The 24,848-nt window shown below is 41.0% G+C and overlaps 1 protein-coding gene across 5 annotated transcripts in view; it reads left to right on the forward strand.

Moving 5' to 3' along the window:
* Positions 1-24,848, forward strand: part of ANKRD6 (ankyrin repeat domain 6) — a 105,580-nt gene that overhangs the window by 50,756 nt on the left and 29,976 nt on the right. For 2 of the 5 annotated variants that reach the window (XM_043999667.1, XM_043999669.1), the window contains exons 2-7: positions 1,802-2,142; positions 9,929-10,027; positions 12,135-12,233; positions 17,446-17,544; positions 19,370-19,468; positions 22,375-22,473. In XM_043999667.1, the coding sequence (XP_043855602.1) occupies positions 1,849-2,142; positions 9,929-10,027; positions 12,135-12,233; positions 17,446-17,544; positions 19,370-19,468; positions 22,375-22,473 (789 nt within the window). In that variant the 5' untranslated portion in view covers positions 1,802-1,848. The remainder of the gene's footprint in view (positions 1-1,801; positions 2,143-9,928; positions 10,028-12,134; positions 12,234-17,445; positions 17,545-19,369; positions 19,469-22,374; positions 22,474-24,848) is intronic. The other 3 variants (XM_043999668.1, XM_043999670.1, XM_043999671.1) reach the window with 2 other exon arrangements.

The following is a 24,848-nucleotide window of genomic DNA, read 5'->3' on the forward strand; positions in this document are numbered from 1 at the left end:
AATTAAGATCAATATGGATTAAATCTACTCTGTTTTTCCAATCTGGGCCAGTTTGTCTCTCGTAGGGCAATCTTTTTCTTTTTCTTTTTTTTTTTTTAGTGAGGCAATTGGGGTTAAGTGACTTGCCCAGGGTCACACAGCTAGTAAGTGTTAAGTGTCTGAGGCCAGATTTGAACTCAGGTCCTCCTGACTCCGGGGCCGGTGCTCTATCCACTGCGCCACCTAGCTGCCCCTCTCGTAGGGCAATCTAATGGCCTTCTGATCCCAGTCAGGGCTCAACATATTAGTTCCAGACTTAGTGCAGACACTCAGTTGGCTTAAGCCCTACTACAGCTCAGAACTGCCACACTCAAGAGTTCAACAGTTCCACCCACCAGCCTCAGCTTCTTTCAGGGCAGGGATTATAAGTGTGTGCCACCATGCCTGGCCTTTCCCATTGCTTTCATAGAAATCCTGCGCATTTCAGCAGAAGCAAAGTTTTCTAAAGATGAATCTAACTAAATTCACAGATCTCTGGTATATGCCTTCACACACACACACACACACACACACACACACACACACAACATTCTTCAAAGACAAGATCACCTCAGTGCATTTGGTTTTTAGTTTTTGAGTGACTTGGAGTAGAAGGAGTTGGGTTGAGTTGTTAATGGTGTGTGAGACAGAGTGCATCTTATATTTTGGTCATGTGATCACATCCTCGATTACACAGAGACAGAAATGTGGTACCAACACAGAGAACAGTGTAACCACACACCTTTCCAGCCAAAGGTCTTGGAGGAGTCACCATGCTGCTGGATTTCAGTGTATTCATAAAGCATGTATTGTTTGACAATAACCAAGGCTGTTTTTATAGGTCAGGCTGGGGGGAGAGAGCAGGCAAAGGTGATGATCACAAGATGGCAAACATCAGCATGAGAAAAGTGTCTAATTTCAGATGGTAGCACCCAACCCTCCCTCCCTGCTCTTTGCACATGGGGTGATTAATTTCTTTGTGGCTTTTCCTTGTCCTACTCAGAAAAACTTACATTTCCTCTATTAAATGCCTCATATTGAAAACAACCACAAAAACTTGTATCGCTGTCATTAAGAGTTGGGGATGGGGGTGGCTAGGTGGCGCAGTGGATAAAGCACCAGCCCTGGAGTCAGGAGTACCTGAGTTCAAATCCGGCCTCAGACACTTAACACTTAATAGCCGTGTGACCCTGGGCAAGTCACTTAACCCCAATTGCCTCTCTAAAAACAAAAAAACAAAAACAAAAAAAACAAAGAGTCGGGGATGAATGACGTGGTCAAACCCTGGCCTTCATTTTTAATGAAAGGATGAATTTCTAAATGAGTTTCTATGAGCAATCGCTAATTCCAACGTGTCTATCTCCAGAATAGTCATGATGTGCTGAGTAGTGGGGTATTGAGTGGGGAAGCCACATGGTATAGTGGAAAGAGTCCTAGTTCTAGAGTCAAAAGACCTGGGTTTGGATCTCTCCTCCAGTGCTTGCTTCTGGAATGACCTTAGGCAAGTTGCTTCACCTCCCTGGGTCTCAGTTTCCTTTTCTGTAAAAAGAGTGGCTTAGAGCAGATGAATTCCTAGGTCCCTTCTAACTCTAGATCTTGGATCCTACCTCAAGTCTTTGAGTATGCTTGCCAGTATCAGTAAAAGAAAACTCCATGCTTTTGTTCTTTTAACAAGACTGGGAAAATTAATCAAAGAAATTATCTACCTATCCTGGATGGCATGTACTAAATGGAGAACATAACTGTTGTGAAGAATTTAAAACCCTAACTTCATATTCTGCAGATGTTGTTCTTTAAAGTCATTTTTAAAGACCGAGAATTAGTGGAAGAATGACCTCCAGTGGCCTGGAGTGGGATTATTATGAATTTCAACCTGTGGAAACCAGTTCTTTAGAGTATGCAACACCAGGAGCTAATTCTCTCTTGCTTCCTGCCAATCCTGTCAAATCCCATTTGAGCTCTAACGAGGTCTCCGATTGGTCCATGAGCATTCATACGGCACACACCTCAGAAATAGTCCAGGACAGAGCGGCCACGGTGAAAGGCATCAAGGAAGAGAAAAATAAGAAAGACCAGAGGAGAAAGGCTAGGAAGGAACCTAGAAGATCAGAGAGAGAGAAGGAGGTCAGCAGTTTCCTTTGCACATCCCTCTGGCCTCTTGCTTCCCTTCAGCAGGCTTGCATGTGTGTCCCTAACCCTGGCATGAATGCTCCTAAGAAGATGCATACTTCCTGCTTGCATGGCTTGGAGTTAGAATCCTGTTGCTTGACTTAAAGATCTCTGCCCAGTGTTTAGCATCACTCTTGAGTTTTCTGACCACTTGGCAGGAAGCTGAATAGATTTCAATCTAAAAATAGAGGTCTCAAATCTCCAAAGGTCTCGAATTTCCAAAAGCCCCAAACGCAAAAAATAAGAGATAAAGGGGATTTGACTAGAGGAATGCCATCAGTTCAGGAGACCTGGTAAATAGCTCTCAGTGTCTTCCTAATCAGAAGTGCTGGGTGCAATCTCCAGTTACTGCAACCTCCCCTCCCCCATTTTGTTGAACAGTCAGACTATGTCTATGGTATTCAGGTTGTTGGTTTTTTTCTGTAGCCAAACCATTCATCCATTGGAAAAGGATTTATTAAGCACCTACTATGTAGCTGGGTCCTGTGATAGACACTAGAGATAAGGAGACAAAGGCAAATTTGTCCCTGCCCCATGGGAGCTTACGTTTTGTTGGCTAATCAACATGCATACATATAAATACATTCAGGTTATAGAAAATAACTTCAGGGATGGGCTAGCCAACAGGATCAGGAAAAAAAGCTTGTGTACAGAAGGTGGCATCCGAGCTGAATCATGAAGGTAGCTAAGGATTCTAAGAGGTGGGGGCATACTCCAGGGATGAGGGGGATGATTTGGACAGATGAGTCATAAAACCAGCAAGCATTTATTAAGCACCTGTGATGTGCCAAGGACCCTGCTAAGGAGCTCCTGTTCTAATGGGCAGACGCAGAGTCGGGAGATGGAATGTTGGGTAGAAGGAACAGCAAGGGGGTCAGTTTGGAATGCTGACGACTTTAAGGGAATCCTAGGGAATGAGACTAGAAAGGGTGAGCTGGAGCCAGGGTGTGAAGGATTTTAAAAGTCAGTGAGAGAGGTAGTGTGGCATAGTATCTAGAGTGTTGTCCTTGGAGCCAGGGAGAGATGGGTTCAGGTCCTGTCTCTGACACATACTGGATATGTAATCCTGGACAAATCAATTAACTTTTATCCACCTCAGCTTTCTCATCTGCAAAATGGGGATAATAACAACACCTACTTCCCAGGGTTGTTGTGGGGATAAAAGGAGATCATATTTGTAAAACACTTTACAAACCTTGAAACATTATATAAATGCTAGCTAGCTAGCTAGCTCTCAGTGTTCTAGGCTGCTTGCTAAGACTATAAGTGGCAGAGAAAATGATGATCTGCTTTGGTAGAAGAAATTTCCTCCTCTGGGAGTTCCTTATATCAGAAAAACCACAGGTGTACTCCCTATCTTCCCCCTTCCCCCCCTTTTTTTTTTAGTGAGGCAATTGGGGTTAAGTGACTTGCCTAGGGTCACATAGCTAGTAAGTGTTAAGTGTCTGAGGCCGGATTTGAACTCAGGTACTCCTGACTCCAGGGCCGGTGCTCTATCCACTGCACCACCTAGCTGCCCCCCCTTCCCTTTTAATGCCAGACAGAGGAATTTGTATTTCATCCTAGAGGCAAGACAGTAGAGTCTAATTTTGATAATTGCTAGGAGAGACAGCCCAAATACCATCACTTAGTCTGTCTCTTTCCAAGCATAGCCCTGGTTTGAATTCCCTCATAAATAAGAAGACAACTTGGGAAAGCACTCTCAGCTGGAGGATCAGAAGAACTGAGCGCTGGTCTGGGCTCTGCCGCTAAATCTCTGAAATACCTTGGGCAAGTCATTTAACCTTTTATTGCCTTAGTTTCCTCGTCTGTAAAATGGAAGACTCAGACTAGATAATCTCTTAAATTACCTTCTAATGCTGACATTCTGTAATTTTGTGACTTGGTTAATAAGGGAAAGACAACTCAAAATTTGATTAGGAATGATTAAAAACAGCTAACTTTTCTATATAGTGCCTACTCTGCGCTAAGTGCTTTACAATGATTATTTCATTTTATCCTCACTACAATCCCAGAAGGTGGGTGCTATTGTTATCCCCCTTTTACATATGAGGAAACTGAGGCAATAAGAGGTTAATTGACTTGCCCAAGGTCACACAGCTAGTAAAGTATCTTAGGCTGGCTTTGAACTCACGTCTTGCTGATTCCAAGCCCAGCATTCTAGTCACTGTGTCACCTAGCTGCCTAACTGATTGCTAATGAATAAGAGCCTCTGGCCTCCTAAACTACTTCTGGCCTCTGAGCAGTCAGAATCTCTTTGCAAGACTCCTGTTTGGTTACCCTAGTGTGGAGGGTTGTCTTATGTCTTCAGTCCTCAGGGCCAAGTCCCACATATTTTCTCTTCCCAGCTCTAGACCACATACTCAAAATCACTTTGTGGTGATTTCTTCAGCAGTTGACCCAGGTGTCTTTCATAAAGAGCAGGCACATGGCTGATTTGAAGAATTATTGCAAATCTTATCTTCTAAGGAACTAAAAGTGGGGGCATCACTCACAGCTTTCCCTGTCTTTAACTTCTAGGATAGGATAGGGAAATAAAATAGCATGTCCCTATTGGAGAAATGCTATATCCTTGAAATTTTATTTTGCACATCTTCTGTGTAGCACAGTGCCTGGCTCATAGTAGGTGCTTAATAAATGCCTCTACCTAAGCTATTCCCCCACCATGCCTTATACATAGTATTCAATCAAGAAATATCGGTTGAACAAATGCTACTGAGACTACTGTACTCATCCTGTCATTTCTTTTAAAGATTCCAAGCATTCCTGGAGGGTTTTTTTAAATCATAAAGAAGTCAGGGAACATGTTTAAGCTTCATCGCATGATTCCCAGTGCAGTTTCTAAGTGCCTTTGGGGGCTTTTTTTAATGATGATTGAATGAAGTGTAGAAACATTAAGGAAATCTTTGGTCATTCTCAGCTGTAGACTTCAAAATAGGAGTGTTTCAGCATCAAAGCTTTTGCCTTTATGGGAGGGAAAGAGTGAAAGCTAAACTGGCTTTGTCTGTTACATTTGAGGGAGGCATTGGCCCTTAAGGTGTGCAGTTGTTTGCCTCTTTGGAAGAACATTTAGACAATGCGTTGTTAGCCCTTCTCAATCTACTTTCTCTCTTCCCTTTCCTTAGAGGAATTCAGCCTTTTTAACTAAGAAATTGCCAAGTTTCTTTTTTCTTTCTTTCTTTCCTTTTTTTAGTGAGGCAATTGGGGTTAGGTGACTTGCCCAGGGTCACACAGCTAGCAAGTGTCTGAGGTTGGATTTGAACTCAGGTTCTCCTGATTCCAGGGCTGGTGCTCTATCCACTGCACCACCTAGCTGCCCTCGAAATTGCTAAGTATCAATTGGTGTTGTGTGTGCCTATAATCATTCTCTTATAGGCTGTTCCCCTCCCAAAGACCCTTCACCCTATTCTAAACAAAGCCTAAAAAAGTGACCTAGGTTCAGATCTCACCTCTGAGACTTATTGCCTACATGACCTTGAAAAAAAAAAGCACTTAACCTCCCTGAGACTCTTCTCTTCAACAATAAAATGGGTAGGTTAGATGACCATATACAGCGATTTAAAAAATGTGGACCTAGGGCTATATAATGTGACCTATGAAATGGATGAGATAGCGCCTCCATTCCATTTCTCATGTGTGCTCTCTACCAGAGCTGATGAGCCATACGGTTAAAAGTCATGGGTTCCTCTTTGTGTTTCTGCTGTCTCATAATGAAAGTTCATTTGATTTTTGTGTGCCTGGAATACCAGCGAAAGCTTAAAGAAAATACTGGCTATCGTGGAACTGAATAGATGAATTTAGCTTCTTGCACTGATTTAAAGAGCAGTTTTCCTTGGAAAAGGGGATGCTTAATGAATTATAAGAGAACTTAAAGGGTCACAGAGTCTGAAAGATGGAAGGGACCTGAGTGGTCGTTTTATATATTCCATGCCAGAAAGGTATCCCCAGTATAACGTACCCAAAAAGTGGTCATCCAGCCTCTGTTTGAAGACCTGGCCTCCAAAGAGAGAAGCTCATCATTCCTTGGGGCAAGCCAGTCTACTTTAGGATGGCTGGACTTGTTGGGATATTTTCCTTACCTCAAGTCTAAACTGACTTCTTTGACATTTCTTCCCAGTACTCCTGGGTCTGCCCTTTGGGACCACATAGAATAAGTGTAATCCCTGCTCTACATGACAGCCCTTCAGTGACCCCAGCTATCATATCCCCTTGGAGTCTCATTACCACCAATCTATGGCATTTGTTTTAGCTCCTTCAGCATCCTTTTTGCCCTCTTCTGAAAGTTCTCCATTTTAACAATGTCCTTAAACTAAGTCACCCAAAACTGAACACAGTATGACACGTGAAACCTGAGTAGGACAGGGTATAGAAAGATTATCACCTCCTTATTTCTGGAAGGTCAGTTGTGTATTTAAGCATGGCCACAGTGTGATGGGAAAAGAATAAAACAGGTCCTATAACAGTACAGCTGATGTTGCAGATAAGTCACATTCACTATGGCCAAGGAAGGGGTTTTCTGCTAGCCCAGTGGAGAGCTCAAGATGAAAATTAAAGCAGGGTCATCCGGAATAGAGATCTGGTAGGGGCAGTAGTGGATTGGGGCCTTCTATCCCGAAAGACTCCATTACAGATTCATATGATACTTTCTTGCCATATGTATGGTCTTCATTTTTAACTTGAGTCGTTTTGAAGAAAATACTTTTGGGATTTTTCAAGTGATTGGGAAATGATAGTGCCATTAACATTTTAAAAGAAAATGAATTCTGGAGCAGCTAGGTGATGCAGTGGATAAAGCACCAGTCCTGGAGGAGCCTCAGGAGGACCTGAGTTCAAATCTGGCCTCAGACACTTGACACTTAGTAGCTATGTGACCCTGGGCAAGTCACTTAGCCCTCATTGCCCCACCCCCACCCAAAAAAAGAAAGAAAGAGAGAGAATAAATTCATAGGCTCATAAATATAGAGCTAGAAAGCTCTGTAGAGAGATAATATTCATAAAATGCTTAGCACAGTGCCTGGAACATAGTAGGCACTTAATACATGCTTATTTACTTTCTTTCTTCCATTTTCATTTTACAAATGAGAAACTGATACCTAGAGAAATTATGTTAACTTAGCCAATGTTACACAGGTAGTGAGACAGGATTTGAACACAAATCTTGCTGCTTTAAGTCCAGTATACTGTCCACTATGCTATCCTTGAATATGAAAGAGAAACAGACATTTCAACTGCTATTAAATGATGAGGGCTAATCTTTGGAAGTATTTTATCTGATCTTTGAATCCAGCGGAGGTAGATAGAGCAAGTATCATTGTTATCATCATTTTACAAATGGAGGAAACTCAGAAAGGCTACATGAGTTGGCCAAGGTCACACAGCTAATAAGTGGCAGTGCCCTTCTTCAAACAGAGGTCTTCTGACTCAAAATCCAGTCTTTTCCACTGTATAACACTGCCTCTCTAGCCAGGTTTCTAAAAGTTCTTACCCTTTTAAAAGGAGGTCCTCCTTAATATCAGGAAGGAAAAATAAATTACGTATCTGAGATTAAACCACTTCTAATTTGCATCACAGATAATTACAAACTAATAAAACCATTATGTAAACAGATCATTATTCATTCAGGTTAGTTTAGAAGATAAATAGAAGCTTCTTTGAGCACTTATATTTGACGAATTTATAAATCTCTTCCTCTGTAGGGTAATTGCATGTGTATAGAACTCCTGGTGGTAGAACCATAGAATGTTAGAGCAGGAAGGAACCATAAAGATGATGCTGTCCAATGTCCTCACTTTAAAGATGAGAAGACTGAGGTCATAGTGGTTAGTTTGTCCAAGGTTACTCACTTCAAATCAGTACTAGAATTCAGAGTTCCTGACTTCCAGGCATCTCACTGGTCTTTCCATTCACATTTTTCACTGATCTTACCATGTATTCATCTGGGTGATAATATAGAAGCAGATTTGGGGCTGAACTTCAATGGGCCTCAGTTTTTCTTGTCTGAAAAATGAGAGGATTGGGGCAGCTAGGTGGCGCAGTGGATAAAGCACTGGTCCTTGATTCAGGAAGACCTGAGTTCAAATCCGGCCTCAAACACTTGACACTTAATAGCTGTGTGACCCTAGGCAAGTCATTTAACTCTCATTGGCCCACCCCACCCCCCAGAAAAAAGAAAAGAAAAATGAGGGGATTGGACTCTGACCCCCAAGTTTCCCTCCAGATCTACAAGCCTATGTGGTATTAAGAAGTATCTTTTTCAGGGGCGGCTAGGTGGTGCAGTGGATAAAGCACTGGCCCTGGATTCAGGAGTTCCTGAGTTCAAATCTGGCCTCAGACACTTGACACTTACTAGCCGTGTGACCCCAGGCAAGTCACTTAACCCCATTGCCCTGTAAAAAAAAAAGTGTCTTTTTCTTTTCTTGATTTTCCTAAATAAATGTTTCATAGATAAAATGTGCTTTTAGATTCCATAGAAGAAGCTTTCTCTGCTATGCGACTGACTTTTCCACATTTAGGGAGGTCTTTTATTTTTCTTTTCTATTTTCCTTGTTTGTTTATTTTTTCTTTTCCCTTTCCTCTCCCTCTCCTCTCCTGTTCTTTTTCTTTCCTTATCTCATCTAGGCTGGAAGTGTAGAGGCTACCCATGAATCATCCCACCGTTAATTGTCCCAGAAACTTTGATCTACTGTTTGTTTGTTTTTTAATTTTTCGATCTACTCTGTTTCTGATCTGCTTCAGATCACCCATCCTTAGGCAGCCTGGTTTCCCCCTACCCATTCACCAGTCTCAGAGGCCCTCTATGTTGGGACTGGACATGTCCCAATGATGAGATGTTCCCAAAGATGAGAACAGTTGAAGAACTACAGAGCTCAAGGGTTCCACCAGCCTTGGCCTCCCCCAGAAGAAGGGATTACAGGCTTGTGCCACTATGCCCAGTTATTTTTTATTTCAAGTTGAGTGAGGGAGTCAGGTTCCATTCATCCCCTTGGAAGACAAAGGGAGAAACATTGGCAATTCCAAGAATCTCAACCCAGAGAGGGGTCAATGACAGTATCAGTTAGTGAGAGTGGTACCATGAAATCTCAGATGAAAACTTAGAAATAAGCTCAGTGCAAAGGCTTTATGAATATAAAGCTCTCCAAGAGTTCCTCACAAGAAGTCAATGAAGACCCAATCACTTTGAATTGCTGTTGACCATGACCATTATGGGACCATTGAGAAATTGCTAGGTAGCCTGAATTATGAGAGTCATTAACTAAAGAGAGTGAGATGGTGATGCCTGCTGTAATGGAGAGAGGGCTTATCTACCCCATTGCATTCCTAAAGACAAACTGAGCCAAGATCGCCAGCACAGGTCCCAGACCCATTCCTCATGTCAGGTGACAGGTACGCTAAGAAACATCTTCTAACTCAATCTTTAAAATGTTTTAATTCACTAACCCTTTCTGCTTCCTAGGGCATTTGTTGAGGTGCATGACCCCTACTTTGCAGCTGGAACAATGTGGCATAGAGTGGTTTGGGCAATGGGCTTGAGATTCTGCTGGGTCAGCGATCAGGTGGCAAGTGGAAGCCAGTTTTCTCTACCCAGCACCCACTTTTCCTGAGAAGCACAGAGCCCCTCTCATCCACAATAACAGGGTTCCTGTTTATGTTCTTTATGGGTCTGCCTGTCAGGTTGGAGTAGTGGGCACAAGGATACAGGTGGAAAGATTTAACTGATTGTGGTAACTGCCTCACTTTTCAGGGGGATCAGACTGCACTGCACCGAGCCACTGTTGTAGGGAACACCGAGGTCATAGCCGCTCTCATTCAAGAGGGGTGTGCTTTGGACAGACAAGACAAGGTAAAAAGAGAAATCTCAGATGCTGAGACCCTGCTCCTTCAGGTTCCGCGTGAGGCCACCCATGGTTTGGAGATGGTCTACAAGGCAAATGTCCTAAAAATTTTCCTCGACAGAAACTGGATAACTCCAAGTGTAATAAATGGTCTGGTACCTAAGACTTGATGATTGATTGACCATACCTTACTTGAATTTACCTTATAAGGGGATCTAGTCTCTCAGAAAGTTTGATCTTTGTACTTCTCTGACTACTTGTTGGCTTTGGAAACTGCACATGGCTAAACCTATTTTTTAAATGGTATATATTGGCCCAGCAGCACATCATGCTGACCAGAGAGAGCTGGCCTACAAGTCTGAACATCCTGGGTTCAAGTCCTATTTCTGATACATACTGACTTTCATGACCCTGGGCAAGTCATTTGATTTCCCAGGGCCCTCATGTATAACAGTCTGCATTGCTGGAGGGAGTACATTATAATATCCCATAGCAGTGAGATGACAGGTACAATCACCAAAAAAAGAAGGGGCGGGGAACTTAGCATATTGGGTAATAGGTTTGACCCAGAGAACATGTGTCCATTTCCCTTTTGCTTTCCATATTACCTCTCAAAGGCATGCCCTTATATAGTCATCCCTTTGTATCTCCTGCATCATTATTCTCACTGACTCCTAGTATCCATGGCTACTACCTAGCTACCCTTCCATAGTAGCACTTTCAGTGCTTAAAGCCTCCAAAAATAGACTTAATGGCAAAACTACCCTGAAAAAGGACACTGCCAAACCTAAAGTTACCAAATATAATCTTGCCAAGTACCAGGAGTATTTGGGGCTGAACTCTAACGCCTAATATTTTTGCTTATTGCCACCATTAGGAAAGCTGACTGAAGTCTGAATAGCAGTCATAGTCAGGTCAAATCAGCAAGTGCCTACCATGCACTAGGTGTTAGACTAAGGGTTGGGGCTACAAAGAAAGGCGAAAATAAAAATTCCTTACTCTCAAGGAACTCACAATCCTATGAGGAAGACAACAAGCAACTATGTATATAGTCATAGGCAGAGCCCATGCTCGCTGGCAAAGAGTACCTGTCCCTTCCCCCATCTGACTGTACCTCCTACACTTCAGGGCCTTCCTGAAGGCTTGGAGGAATATGTAACTGTTTCCTCTCCAGACCTGCCACCTGTAAGGCCTCAGGAACAACTCTTGTGGCTCAAATGATATATAAATCTTTAAAAGCTATATAAATGTAAATTATCATTGTTGTTATCATTGTTGCCAACAAGGGGGAAAAAAGAAAGTTAAGTAATAAGGGTGCAAGAAAGGGGGAGGAAGTGTTGTTCGGTTGTCATTTTTAAATTACATAACTATAACAAACATGGGTATCCTTCTCACTGAGGATTCAAAGACAGAACCATCTACTCTGTAATTCAAAGACAAAAATGTAAGAAGTCCCATACCTCAAGGAGTTTACATTCTATCAAATAGTTGCCTCATCTGTTTACTGACAAATCAACTTTCCCTCAGTGCCTGTTCCTGGGTTCATTTGAGTATTTCTTTATTAATTCACATTTAAAAGAAGAGAATAAAACCCTACCTTCCCAATTGGACACTGTAGATTTGTGAGTGGTTCCCAAGCCAGCGAGTATAAGAAGACTTAGGCTTTGTTATTGAAACATTTTAATATTTCTTTCTACCGCTGATATGAAGAGTAAAGCAGACCCTGGGAGAGTCAGGTCAACAAGCATTTATTAAGTGCTTACTGTATTCTAAGCACTGTTCTAATAAGCACTTGGGATGCAATGAAAGGCAAAACCAGACTGTCCTCAAAGAATTTATAGTCTATCTAATGGGGATATATATAAAGTTGGATGAATAGATAGGACAATGTTCATGGAATTCTTTCCTCTCAGCCTGGGCTTCTAGAGCATCCCTGGTGTAGCCCAGGGGTCTCACTGCAGAGTAAGTTGTTGAGGAATCTAAGAGTGAATACTTCACCAAATTTTGCAGAGGATATAAGCAGATCCTTTATGTCTTATATGCTTTCATAGCATACTTCTTGTTCCAACTTAGAAGTCTAAACCTTCTAAACATATGTGTGTGTGTTTTCTATAGGATGGGAATACTGCTCTTCATGAAGCATCCTGGCATGGCTTCAGCCAGTCTGCCAAGCTTCTTGTTAAAGCAGGAGCCAACGTGCTTGCCAAGAACAAGGTGAGATGCCAACAGGTGACAGAAATTTCCCATTCATGAGGTAGAGAGGGCTGTGTATTTCCTTTCAAGCTGAGACCTGCCAGTGACACTGTCTGCAGATAATGACTGAATCCTGCCCTGGCACTCAGAGTCTTGGACAGGAGTGAATCCTGCCAGGAAATTCCAACTGTACAGGTGAGACCAGGGGCAGGCTGACACCTGGCTCAGGACAGCAGTTTTACTGAGAACTGCACTGATTATTGCTGAAGTCTCTTCCCCCCTTCCTCCCACAATTCCTCTGGAAGTTTATATCTAGTTAATGTCAGCATCTTTCAGTTGCAGTTCAAAATCAGCTTACCCAGAAGGTGATGACAGATGCTCATGTTTATGTCTGGCATGATGTTGCATGCCTCTCTGTTCCAAATGAATCCCTCCAATAACGACTGTTCTGATGTGCATTCTTCAGAATGGGAATGCCACACTTCACACTTGGCGTGAATAAAATATTAGTGGTGCTCACGAGCAACTAGGCAACAGAAAGAAGAAGCCAAAAAGAGTCCTTGGCCTTGCTCCCTTTTGTCCCCTTGCAGGTCCTGTTTGTCTTATGGGGTCCCAACAATTTCATAGAATAATAATAAATGACATTTATGTGGCACTTTAACATTTACAATGTCCTTGATATAACATTGTCTCATTGCATCCTTTTGATAACTCTACGGAGTACAAGTATTCAGAGTAACAATATGATAGGTTGTCCCCATTTTACAGGTGAAGATATTGAGACTCAGAGAGGTTTAGTTACTTGCCCAAGGATCAGAGCTACTGTCAGGGGTGAGATTTGAGCCAAGTCGTCTTGACTGCAAGGCCATCACTTTATCCACAATGCCATGCTACCTTTAACGCACTGAAGAAGTTGGCATTCCTGTTGCCAGTTATAGGCAGCAGACTCTATTAGAATAGAAAACTAACAATCATCTGAGTTAGAATTTGATTGAAAGGATGAACCTAGGCCGATCTAGTTACTGTTTCCCACTTTGCTCCTCCTTGTTTCAGTTGCCTTTGTCTGTGATACTTCTGTAACTGACATTCTGTATCTTTCTGGATTCTTTCTCCCTTCCTTTGTACTTATTAAAATCCTTCTAAGTTCAGTTTATCTTCTTTGAAGCCTCCTTGGTAACCTTAGTCAACCACTGCTGACTGTCAGTATTCTGAATTCCTGTTATATACCAAGTTTTTGGTGTGTATTCCATACTGCCTTGCGCTGTTATTTCATGTAATATGTGCCTTATCTCCTCAACTATGTTGTAAGCTCTTTGAAGAAAGGAGTTTGGCAACTTACCACAGCACATGACGGTATTCAACACATATTTGATTAGTTGATCAAACCAAACCTATGAAACCCTAATGATTATTTAAGACCAAAACCAAACTGGTCATAGGGAGGCAATTCCTTCCCTCATAAAGAGGGATTTTCTCTTTATGAAGGAGTGAGCACAAGTAAAAGATTAAGAAATCTTTCTGGTGGCTCTAGTACTAAGAACCCTTAACTTCCTTTGATTCTTGAGGAAATATGAGGACTTCCCAGCATCCGCTAAACAAAATATGGGAAAAGATGAAGTTCATTTTTTTTAAATTTCTCTCCATCCTATTCCCTTCCCATGATATTTACTCTATTTTCTATCTTCCTTCTGTTCCTCCTCAAAAGTGTTTTACTTCTGACTGTCCCCTCCCCTACTCTGCACTCCCTTTTTTTTTTTCATCCTCCCTTCCTTATCCTCTTCCCCTCATACTTTCCTTTAGGGTTAAATAGATTACTCCTCCCAACTGGGTGTGAATGTTATTCCCTCCATGAGCCAACTCTGATGAGTTTAAGGTCTTTGAGCTAATTCTATGTTCCAAATTTTCTTCCTCCCTCTCTCCTCAACCCTCCCTATGAAATCAAGCAATTCAATATTTCATACTTGTGCTGTTATGCAGAATATCTTTACCTTCCTTGAAAGTATTTTGCTTTTTATTGCTCTCTCCCCAATCTGCCCTTCCCTCCTTCCCCTCTCCCCCCCTTATCTCCCTCCCCTCCCTCAGGACAAAAATATATTACTATACCCACTTGGGTATGTATGTTAGCCCTTCTTTGAGTCAGTTCTGATGATATTAAGGTTCACTCACTCCCCAATTCCTTCCCCCTCTTCCCCTCCCCTCCATAAGCTTTTTTCTTGTTTCCTTCATGTGAACAACCTCTCCCCAGACCATCTCTCCTCTTCCCCCTCCCCCAGTCTATTTCTCCTACACCTCAACCCTATTTTAAGGATGTCATTATGGGTTAGTTAGGTGGCACAGTGGACAATGAAGTTCATTCCTTAGCTAGAATAGCTAATAGTAGATAGCTATCTCATCATAATGAAGACAACATAACAATAATAGTAATAATGTCAAGCATTCATGTAGCAGTTTGAGATTTTTCAACTGTGGGGTAGCTAGGTAGCTCAGTGGATAGAGTGCTAGGCCTAGACTCAGAAAGATTCACCTTCCTGAGTTCAAATCTGGCCTGGGCAAGTCACTTAACTTCAGGTTCCTCATCTGTAAAATGAACTGGAGAAGAAGATGGCAAACCACAAATGGGTCGTGAAGTCAAACACGACTAATCAACTAAAACAACAACAACCCCCAACCAAAAGCATGGCTTTTTCAGGCTGCTCGTACAGTCACAGTTTCACATCACTTTCTTTTTGCATCTGCAACCTTAGAATTGGCTCCCATTTGGAGATCAGTATGCATATTGCATAGAGCAAGAAGTGTGTCATGTTTTTTTTATTTTGAATCATCAACATGTGGTGCTGTCTGGTACATGGAAGGAGCTTTGTTTTTTTGTTTGTTGTTTTTTTTTTTTTTAGTGAGGCAATGGGAGTTAAGTGACTTGCCCAGGGTCACACAGCTAGTAAGTATAAGTGTCTGAGGCCGGATTTGAACTCAGGTACTCCTGATTCCAGGGCCGGTGCTTTATCCACTGTGCCACCTAGCTGCCCCTGTTTGTTTGTTTTTTTGGTTTTTTTAGTGGGTTTTTTTTTTTTAGTGATGGAAGGAGCTTTAATCAATTTTTGCTGACTAATTGATTAGGAGAGGAAAAAAAAGCTAGATTACAGAGTTGAGGCTCTTTCTTAGGTCTTGGCCACCATGTACCTCAAGCTTGACTACATCTGTTAGCATAATGTTGTTTGAAGTAGCATATAAGGGGCAGCTAGGTGACCCAGTGGATAAAGCACTGGCCCTGGATTCAGGGGGACCTGAGTTCAAATCCCACCTCAGACACTTGACACTTAACTAGCTGTGTGACCTTGGGCAAGTCACTTAACCTCAATTGCCTCAGAAAAAAATATTTCACCTGAAGTAGCATATAAAAGAAATCTTGCAAAGCTGAGAATTTTAATTAAAAAAAGAATTGTCTAAGTGGTCAACCATCCAGCCCCTTTCCACTCTTAACCTGGGGTAAGAACCCAATTGAACAAGCCAAGAGACACCTCTTCCTCCACTATCAATGAGTGTCGTGTGTAAAAATATGTACAGGCTGCCCCTGGATTAGCGTTCAGTGCCCCAGCTAGCTAACATTTTTCTTTGTCTTGCAGCACCTCTTGAGGCACTTGCTGGTAGTTAATAATGAGAAAGAAACCCAAGGATTAAAAGAAAACCCATAAGGGTAGTCCCCTTGTTTTTGAAGAGCAGCCAGATGTGGGTGGTCTTTAAAAAGGTCTTTTTTTTAATACATTCTGAACAAGAGCAGAGATGGGGTGGGGTGCCCCAATGCCTTCTAGGTAACTTCTGAATTAGTAGCTCATAAGAAGCATTCCCTCCCTATCAAAGCATAAAGACCCTGGAGTTTAAGACCATCTGCAGGTAGTTGCATTCAGAGAGAAGCTGTCCTTGCAGGAGAAGCAATCAATAGGTTCCTTAGCAGCCCAGAGGCTCTCTCTTGGCCCAGCTTCTAATCTCATTCTGAATATTTAGTATAACAATTTTCTTTCTTCAGCTTCTAATCTCAACAAGAAAGACAATTGAGTTTGTAAATTCTGCCAACTAAAATATAAACAAACATGCCAAAACCTAGACCTCTTCCCCTGCTACCTGTTTTTCTTGCAAAGGTTATCGAACTGGCCTCTGGGCCCTCCACAGCAATTTGCAAAAACCAAACAAACAAAAAAAACAACAACCTGGAGTCAGGAAGCTGACTCTGCCATTTATTATCTGGGCAAGTGATTTAATCTCTCTGGGCCTCTGGTAGCTCATTAGTTACATGGGAATCATAATGTACTTGTTACTTCCCTTACAGAGAGGTTTTGAGGATCAAAGGTAACTGGGAAATGCTATGTAATTGTGAAATGAGATTAGATGGAGCATTGGATTTGAGTCAGGAAGACCTGGGTTCAAAACTTGCCTCAGACACTTACTAGCAGTCAGACCCTAGAGAAATAATGTAATGTCTCTGTGCCACAGTTTCCTCGTCTGTAAAATGAAGGGGTCAGATTCACTGGCTTCTAAGGTCCTTTCTGGCTCTAAATCTATGATCCTTTAAGGAGGGAGGGTCTACCAAAATGGAGTGGAAATGATTTTATCCTTTAATTTATCATTGGAAGAAAAATCTAAAATCAGAGGTTTCTGCTATTTAGTGAGAAATCACACACACACACATATACACGTATATATACATATACACATATACATGTATATCTGTATATCTATATGAGTATAAAAAGGTACAAGCCACCTAGAGCTAATTCCTCAATGGAATATTTTCAATATTCCATTTAAAATGAAGCTTAGCATTTCTAAGTAATGGAAATAAATGGAAAATTTGAGAATCCCATGAAAGGACAACACCCACCCTTGTTTAGGTCCATTCATCATCCTTTTGGGGCACCATCCTGAGGTACTATAATAAAAAAAGAAACATGATTTACATATAATTCTATATTTCTATAGGGAATGTCTTTTATCTTCCTTGCTGTTGTTATTTGTCTTGATGGTAACCATGAATAGGGAAGCTATTTGTATTATGCACAGTTGCCCCCAAGGATCTAGAATGAAGCCATTCTTCAGCGGGTAGAGGATGCCACTTTTTGTCTAGTTTCTTATCAAAATAAACTTAAGGTCCGAAACAAGCAATACCTGGCAGGACAGTTGCTAATTCTTTAGAAATGTGTTTCCTAATGTTGTCCTTAATTCTTCTCGGTCTCTCCCCAAGGCAGGGAACACCGCTCTGCACTTGGCTTGTCAGAACAGTCATTCCCAGAGCACTCGGGTTCTTTTGCTGGGCGGATCTCGACCTGACCTCAAAAATAATGTGGGTAAAAAAAAAAAAAAAGTAACTTGTGATTCTCTTCTCTTCTACCTTGGGAAGCAGAGATATAGAAGGCAAACCTGGGTGGAGGGGAGGAGGTGGGAATCTAGAAAGAAGAGCTAAATAGTTTTTCACAATTGCTCTAGAACATGGTTTGTTAACCTTATTTCCAATATAGTTATTTAGAGATGTGGAGGTAGGAAGAGATGTCAGGTTTAACTTCCACCTTCCCTTCTCCCACCTTATTCTATTTATTTATGAAATCAAGTCCAGAAATCAGTAACCATGTTTTTTACTGTACCCTTACTCAAAATCACATGCTGAGAAGATTTTTTTTAATCGTACAAACCAGGGGTTCTTAACCTGGTGTCCTAGAGTTTATTTTTTAAATACGTTTATAACTATTCCAAAATAATTGGTTTCCTTTGCATTGTTATGTGTTTTATTTTATGCATTAAAAATTATTCTGAGAAGGGGTCCATGGGCTTCACCAGACTGCCAAAGGAGGACCCATGATACAGAAAAAGTTGAAAACTTATGCTCTAAAGAGAGTCTAAAGGTAGAGGCAGATTCTCAATTGCATCAAGTCATACTAGATCATTGTTGTGGTAAAGGTAGTTGATCGTGCTTAAAACAGCTGAAACATACCTTGGGCAATTTCTTTTTATATTCCTCTCCTCTCCGTGTATCCTTCCCCTTTGGAAGGGTGTATATGAAGAAGATTGCTTTGACTGGAGGCTCCATTACAATTCACTCCAAAGGAAACCCTTTTGGGGAGGGCTGGTGGCCTCCTTGTTTTTATAAAAGGGGAATCTTGCCACAGAGATCTCCAAGTTGGTCCATAGAATTCCCCTTTGAGTTAGAGCTTTCTGGTAAGTCCTTTCTGGATTCTGGAGCAGCAGTATTATACTTGTGCATGCTCCTCAGCCTCTAGCAGAGTTGTAACATTAACTCAGGGAGGAAATGTCATGAAAACATCTGGTTTAATCTTCCACCATTTTTGCCCTCCATCTTTTGAGTCAAATTTAATATCTATAATTTCACTTGGGAGTAGCAGTCGCTTCACTGTGCATTGTCTGGATGCACTGTTCTTTTACAAATAACTCAGAAGATCGTGTGCTCTGTAGGGACCCTGGGATTATATTGTTCTCCATGGGTCATCCCCATCCCCACTTTGAATTATTACCATGCCATGGCAGTGTTACACCCTTGAATTCCATTAAATAGAAAACCATGCTTTTAAAATCTGAATTGACCATTCCACTGGCCTGCCCATCTTCCCCTGATGGATGTGAACTGGTGGTGGGGAATGTGCAAGGCAAGGTTTTGTCATTTCCTTGGCTCATCTGGAGAAATAAGAAAGGCTGGACACAGTTAGAACCTTGCCTCCAATTGAAATGTTAAGTAAGCGGAGTCTGCCTCAGTTCTTCTTAAAGTCTTCGAGGGGAACAGATGCCCACTGTATGAAAAATGAAAGCATTTATTCCAGTCGCCTTTGTGAGCTTCTCTGTACAATTGTATATAAATGAGTGCAAACAGTAGCAAAATATGGTAAGACTGGAAGCACAGCATCAATTAAAAAGAGATGTTGCTTGCAGTTTTTTGTTGTTGTTGGTTTTTGTTTTATTGGTCAAGGAAGACCATTCTGCTGAGATCTTTCCTAGCCTTTCTTTGCTTTTGCATTTCCAGCTAGGAGTCAGCTTAATAAGTTGGGTGGAAAGCTTTTGAAGGGTAAATGATGGCTGCAAGCTTTCTCCTTATTTGTTTTTGTTTTGTTCTGTTTCTTTTCCTGACCAAAACATGCTCAGAGTTTTATTTCTGTTTGCAGGCAGGAGATACCTGTTTGCACGTTGCTGCTCGCTATAATCACTTGTCCATCATTAGGGTTCTCCTCAGTGCTTTCTGTTCTGTCCATGAAAAGAACCAGGTCAGTGCATGTATCTTATACTACAGCAGTGCACCCTTTGTACAAGGCTTGTTGACATGACATAGGCTGTTATGCCCCGCCTCCCCAAAAGTTCTGGGAATTTACTGTTGGAATGATTAAAAGGGTTCAAGAGACATAGTTTCTGGGTAATTTAATCATTTTATTAATAAGGCCAGCAGGTTATTAATAAAAGGATGGTCATTTGACCATCTCTCTTAGACCAAAGACAATCATGGAGGTAGGGCCAAAGATTGTATACCCTTACGTGTTCAATGCGGGGCTGAAAATGACCCTTGGACAGAGAAATTATCTCAGACCACCCCCAGCCTTAAGATATCTAGACAAAAGGATCTGTCTCCAGATTGGGTGAGGTCTGACCTGAGGGAATAGAGTTAATGCACTCTCATTATCAGTAATATCCTTCAAAAGACTGAACTTGCAGGACTTTTGGAAGAAGGGGAAGAGTTTCTGAATTTCCCCCAAGATATTGTTAATTAATAATCATTTCTCACACTGTAAATGGCCCCCTAGGGACATGGGTTCCAGCCTAGTACCATAGCTCTGGATTCCCTAAATAGCCTTATAGAGAGGGTGTGCCTGTGGTTTCTTATCATTTCAGTGCATATCACCACATTTGCATAATGAACACTTTCTGCATATACTGCAGTGGTTTCTGTTGATTTCGATATTTTTGTAAACAAACACACACAAAGAAAAATCCCCCCCGGCAAAGAATTATGGCTTCACGGAGCAAAGGAATGGGATTCTTGTAACCTGCTGGGCTCCACCTATGTCTTTATAGGTCCTGTCACTATTCAATCCCTATAAAGATAATGCTTAATTAATTGCCCTTGTGGTAGCTGTCAGATTTCAATGTGTTGACCCTTTTGAGGTCACTAGGGTGTGCCATGGAAGTGTGAATAATTCTTGTTAACCTATATAACTACCTACAAATTTCTTGATCGATTGAAACTTGTAAGGGACATGGGTTTGCATTTTTGAGTTAGGATACAGAAATTTGAAGTTTAAAAAGAAAAGGTGTCTTGGGCATGTTTGGGATTCACCACACTTCAAAGAAAATAGCTTTATTTTGTCCCTATTCCAAAGGACAAACAGGTGATCCTGGAACAGAAACACTCCTTCAGTTCTCCCTTCCCCAAATAAAAGAAACATAAACTTTACTTATTATTTCCCCGGATAGTACAACAGGGAATGGAAATAAAACACACATTTCTTTTTAACATTCATTGAGGGAAAGAGATAGCTAAGTCCTGATTAGTTCAAGCAATGAGTTTCCCTGAAGTGGTTGTCTTATTCGAATTTGCCCTGCATATTTCCATTGGGCTGGAATAAGTGACCATATTTTACATAATTATAACCCTGAATAGTACAACTCAAATACATGTGACCAATTCAAGGGATTCATTATTTTTACTAATCAGAACTGTAGATATATGAGCAAGACTGGTTTTATGTTTATAAAGTTAACTTATTTTAATGTTAATTAAAGCAGCAGGTTCTCTGGGGCTATCACCAGTTATGATCCTTTTGATTTCTGCTGCCTTTTTTTTTTCCATATCTGCTTGTCTGAGGGAATACCAGAATTTGGAATGAGATCATCATCATCTAAGCAAAGAAATAGCTATTCTTCAGTAGTAGTGGTAGTGTTTATATGGAAACATATCTTTCCATAGAACAAATAAATATACTTTTGATTTCCCTAGATAAAAGGTTATGTAGGAAGCAGTGAGTAGTTTCTTAAAAGAGCATATTGGCAAAAAATTAAAAAATAAAGAGCATATTGGCTCTCGTTGACCTCTGTCTAGTGAAGGAAGGCCTCAAGAGTAAAACCACCTTAACACAGGCATATAAAAACAACTTGTACTTGGGTGAGTGGTTTCTGTAATGCAACTGAGACCCTTACCTCCCACTACCATCAATTTAGGCAACCTCCGTCAGCATTACTGCCTTAATCCCAAACCTAGAGGCTCACATGGAGTCTCTGTCTTCCTATCACAAGACCAGAGAAGCAACTTCCTCGGACCTTCAACAGCCTCACCATGTTGTCTACTTGCCCACTGATGGATCCCAACACTGACTTGTCCTCAGCCCAATAAATAACCTCTGGAGATCTTTTACTAAGCAAACCCATTCTAACTTTCTCATGCTTCCTAAAGTTGACTGTGTCCTCAATTCCCAGTATTTCTGCAGGGGAAAGATGTCATTGAAATTCAGATCAAAGAATGTTAGCAGTCTCTTAGTTTAGCATTCCCCAAACTGTGTTTCCCATGATGTGACTAGGGGTGCTATGAGAAAAAAAAATTATGCCTAAATTTTCCATTCCAAAATAGGAATTAGGAATCAAACCTTTAAGTTCCTACTATATGTCAGCCATTATATTAGATATTGGAGATACAGATACAGAAGTGAGCACTCAAGGAGGTTATATTAGAAATTCCCATTATGAAATTATGTATGTTTGTAAGTATCAAAAATGCTTAAATGCAGAGATCTTTTTTAGTTAGTATGAAAATAAGCTTAAATTTTTGAAAATTTTATGTTGTCTTCAAAATATCCCTAACCCTATTTTATTCCAGGGAGAATTGACTGTCCCTAGGCAAACTTGATAAGCTCTATCAAGAAGATATAAGTCCCAAAGTTTCCTATGAATAAATAAGTTTGTAATATGCTGATCTCACTCAACTCATCATTAAGAACAACTGTCTTCTGCCAAAGAAATAAATGACTCTTTTTTCAGAAAAGCCTCTGTTTAGCAGACCTCAATTCAAGATTAATCCCTGCTTGAACCTGGAGACAGCTCAATTCAGAATGGGAAGGACATGTAAGAAAGGTATTAGAAGTTCCTGCGATGGTTGTTGGCATGTTTTTTTTCTGTTTAATTTCAGGCTGGGGACACAGCTCTTCACATTGCTGCTGCGCTAAATCATAAAAAAGTGGCTAAAATTTTACTGGAAGCAGGTGCTGATGGGACAATTGTTAACAATGTAAGTGAGGCTATGATCATTTCTGAAATTCTTTCCATTGCTCTTCTGAAAAGAACATGGGAATCTTTTTTTGAAAACTACAGGTTAAAAAAAAAGAAAAGAAAACCACCTGTGCTTCAAGGAAATTGGTTCAAGTCCTCCTCCTTCCCAGTATCTCAGTGAGAATGGCTCCAGAGAGCAGCAGCCCTTGGGTCCTTGAGGAGATGAGGGGTTTCTTGTGCTTAGTAGCACAGGAAAATGGATAGATAAGCCATAACCTCTTCGGGTTCAGTAAATGTGAGTCTACTCTGCTAAATGAACAGAGATCTGGAGCCCTCAGCAAGGCTTCACTGAACTTGGGAAGGAAGGAAAACTGAGTCCAGTTCTCTTGTGTTGTTGTTTTTTTTGTTTTTTTTTGTTACTGGGGAAAATGGCTCAATGATTAATTCTCAAAACTAGGAATGAACCCTAAAACCCCCTTACCTTCCTTCCTCAGAGTTTATATTCCTTTCCTTTCTAGCCTTGGCTATCCCCATTTTTCATACCATGAGCTGTAATGTCTCTTCTCCCTTAGTCAGACAGTGTCTGAGTTGAAAAGGGTTGAGTTCAATTGGGTTAGAAGGAGGGAAGAGTAGCAGGAGGGCTGGGGGTGGTAGGAGGGCAAGGAAATGAAGTTGGATGACTTGCTCTGGCTTCTAGCTATGCCTGTAGCACTCTGGAGCTAAGCCTAGACTAAAGTCACATGGTGCTGATAACACCTCATAGAGGTGTACCCCAGTTAAGTAGAGAAAAATGGAAGTGATTTTCCTTTTTGTCTCTAGTTCAGTCTTTTTTTTTTTTTAATTTTAGTGAGGCAATTGGGGTTAAGTGACTTGCCAGGGTCACACAGCTAGTAAGTGTTAAGTGTCTGAGGCCAGATTTGAACTCAGGTACTCCTGACTCCAGGGCTGGTGCTCTATCCACTGCAGCACCTAGTTGCCCCTCTAGTTCAGTCTTAAGCAGTCAGGGTAATTTTTCCTTTGTCTCTCTCATCATTCTTTTCTTTTCTAATCCCACCCTAGTTTAGACCCCCATTACCTTATGCTTAGAATATTGCACTGGTCTCTTGATTAGTCTTTCTGCTTTTAATCTTTTCTCCAATTAATTTTATAAACCCCAGCGTATTAATCTTCCCAACATACTACTTTTACCAAGTCAAAAATATTCACTGGGTCCCCGCTGCTTTCAAGTCCAAACTCTTGAGCTTGGCATATTGATCTTTTGTTACTGGCTACTAGAAACTCTCAGCTCCAACGAGGTTGGCTGCCTCACTGTGACTCCTAGCCCTCTCTCTTCTACTCCCTTGCCCTCCCGAAAAGAACCCAAGCAATCCCAAAACACTCTTGCTCATTTCACATATGTCTTTGTCTACTGTGCCAAAAAGAACCTCCTCTTATGTAAATACTTCCTATATTCAAAGACCTATCTTAAGCCCTTATATAAATAAATATATCCTTAATAAAGTCTTTTTGGACCATTCCAATCTACCATGATGACACTTTCCTATTACACTTATTGTTCAGACCAGCAATTTGGTATTTAGCATATACTACCTTGTCTTGTTACAATGGGAGAGGATATCCTAGAGAGAGAGAGAATGAATGAATTAAGGAATGAATGAATGAAAAGACATTTATGAAGTATTTACTGTGTGCCCAGCACTATGCTAAGCACTGGAAATAAAAGTCCTTGTTCTCAAAGAGATCACATTCTAATAGAGGGAGCCAAGAAATCCCATAAGAAAAGCTGAGATAACTGATAATTTAAATAATAAATAATTTAAAGCAAATAATAATGCTAAAAGTGTTTTTAGGGATTGTAAAATGCCTTGATTGCCAGACTGAAGAGTTTGAACTTTATTCAGTAGGTAGTGGGAAGCCACAGTAAATTTTTGAGTAAAGGTTGTAATCAGAAAGTACATCTGGAATATTAGAGTTTGGAGAGATTGGAAACAGGCTGACTAGGTAGGAAATGCTGCAATAGTCCAGACAAAAGGTAATAAAAGCCTGACACGGGTCATGACAGTGTCAAATAGAAAGGGGGGAAATGAATAGATGGGTCTCCTATAGCAAAATAATTTAAATTGCTTTAAAAATAATTCACGGGGGCAGCTGGGTGGCACAGTGGATAAGGCACCGGCCCTGGATTCAGGAGTACCCAAGTTCAAATCCAGCCTCGGACACCTGACACTTACTAGCTGTGTGACCCCAGGCAAGTCACTTAACCCCCATTACCCTGCAAAAAAAAAAAAAATCACCATGGTTAAATATGACTTTTCATAAACATCAAAAAAGAACACCAATTTTTATTGAATTTTATTTAAGCTTTTTGTGTATTTCAATCATCACCCTGAAGTT

This window comes from Dromiciops gliroides, chromosome 4, assembly GCF_019393635.1.
Source record: "Dromiciops gliroides isolate mDroGli1 chromosome 4, mDroGli1.pri, whole genome shotgun sequence".
NCBI classification, from domain to species: domain Eukaryota; kingdom Metazoa; phylum Chordata; class Mammalia; order Microbiotheria; family Microbiotheriidae; genus Dromiciops; species Dromiciops gliroides.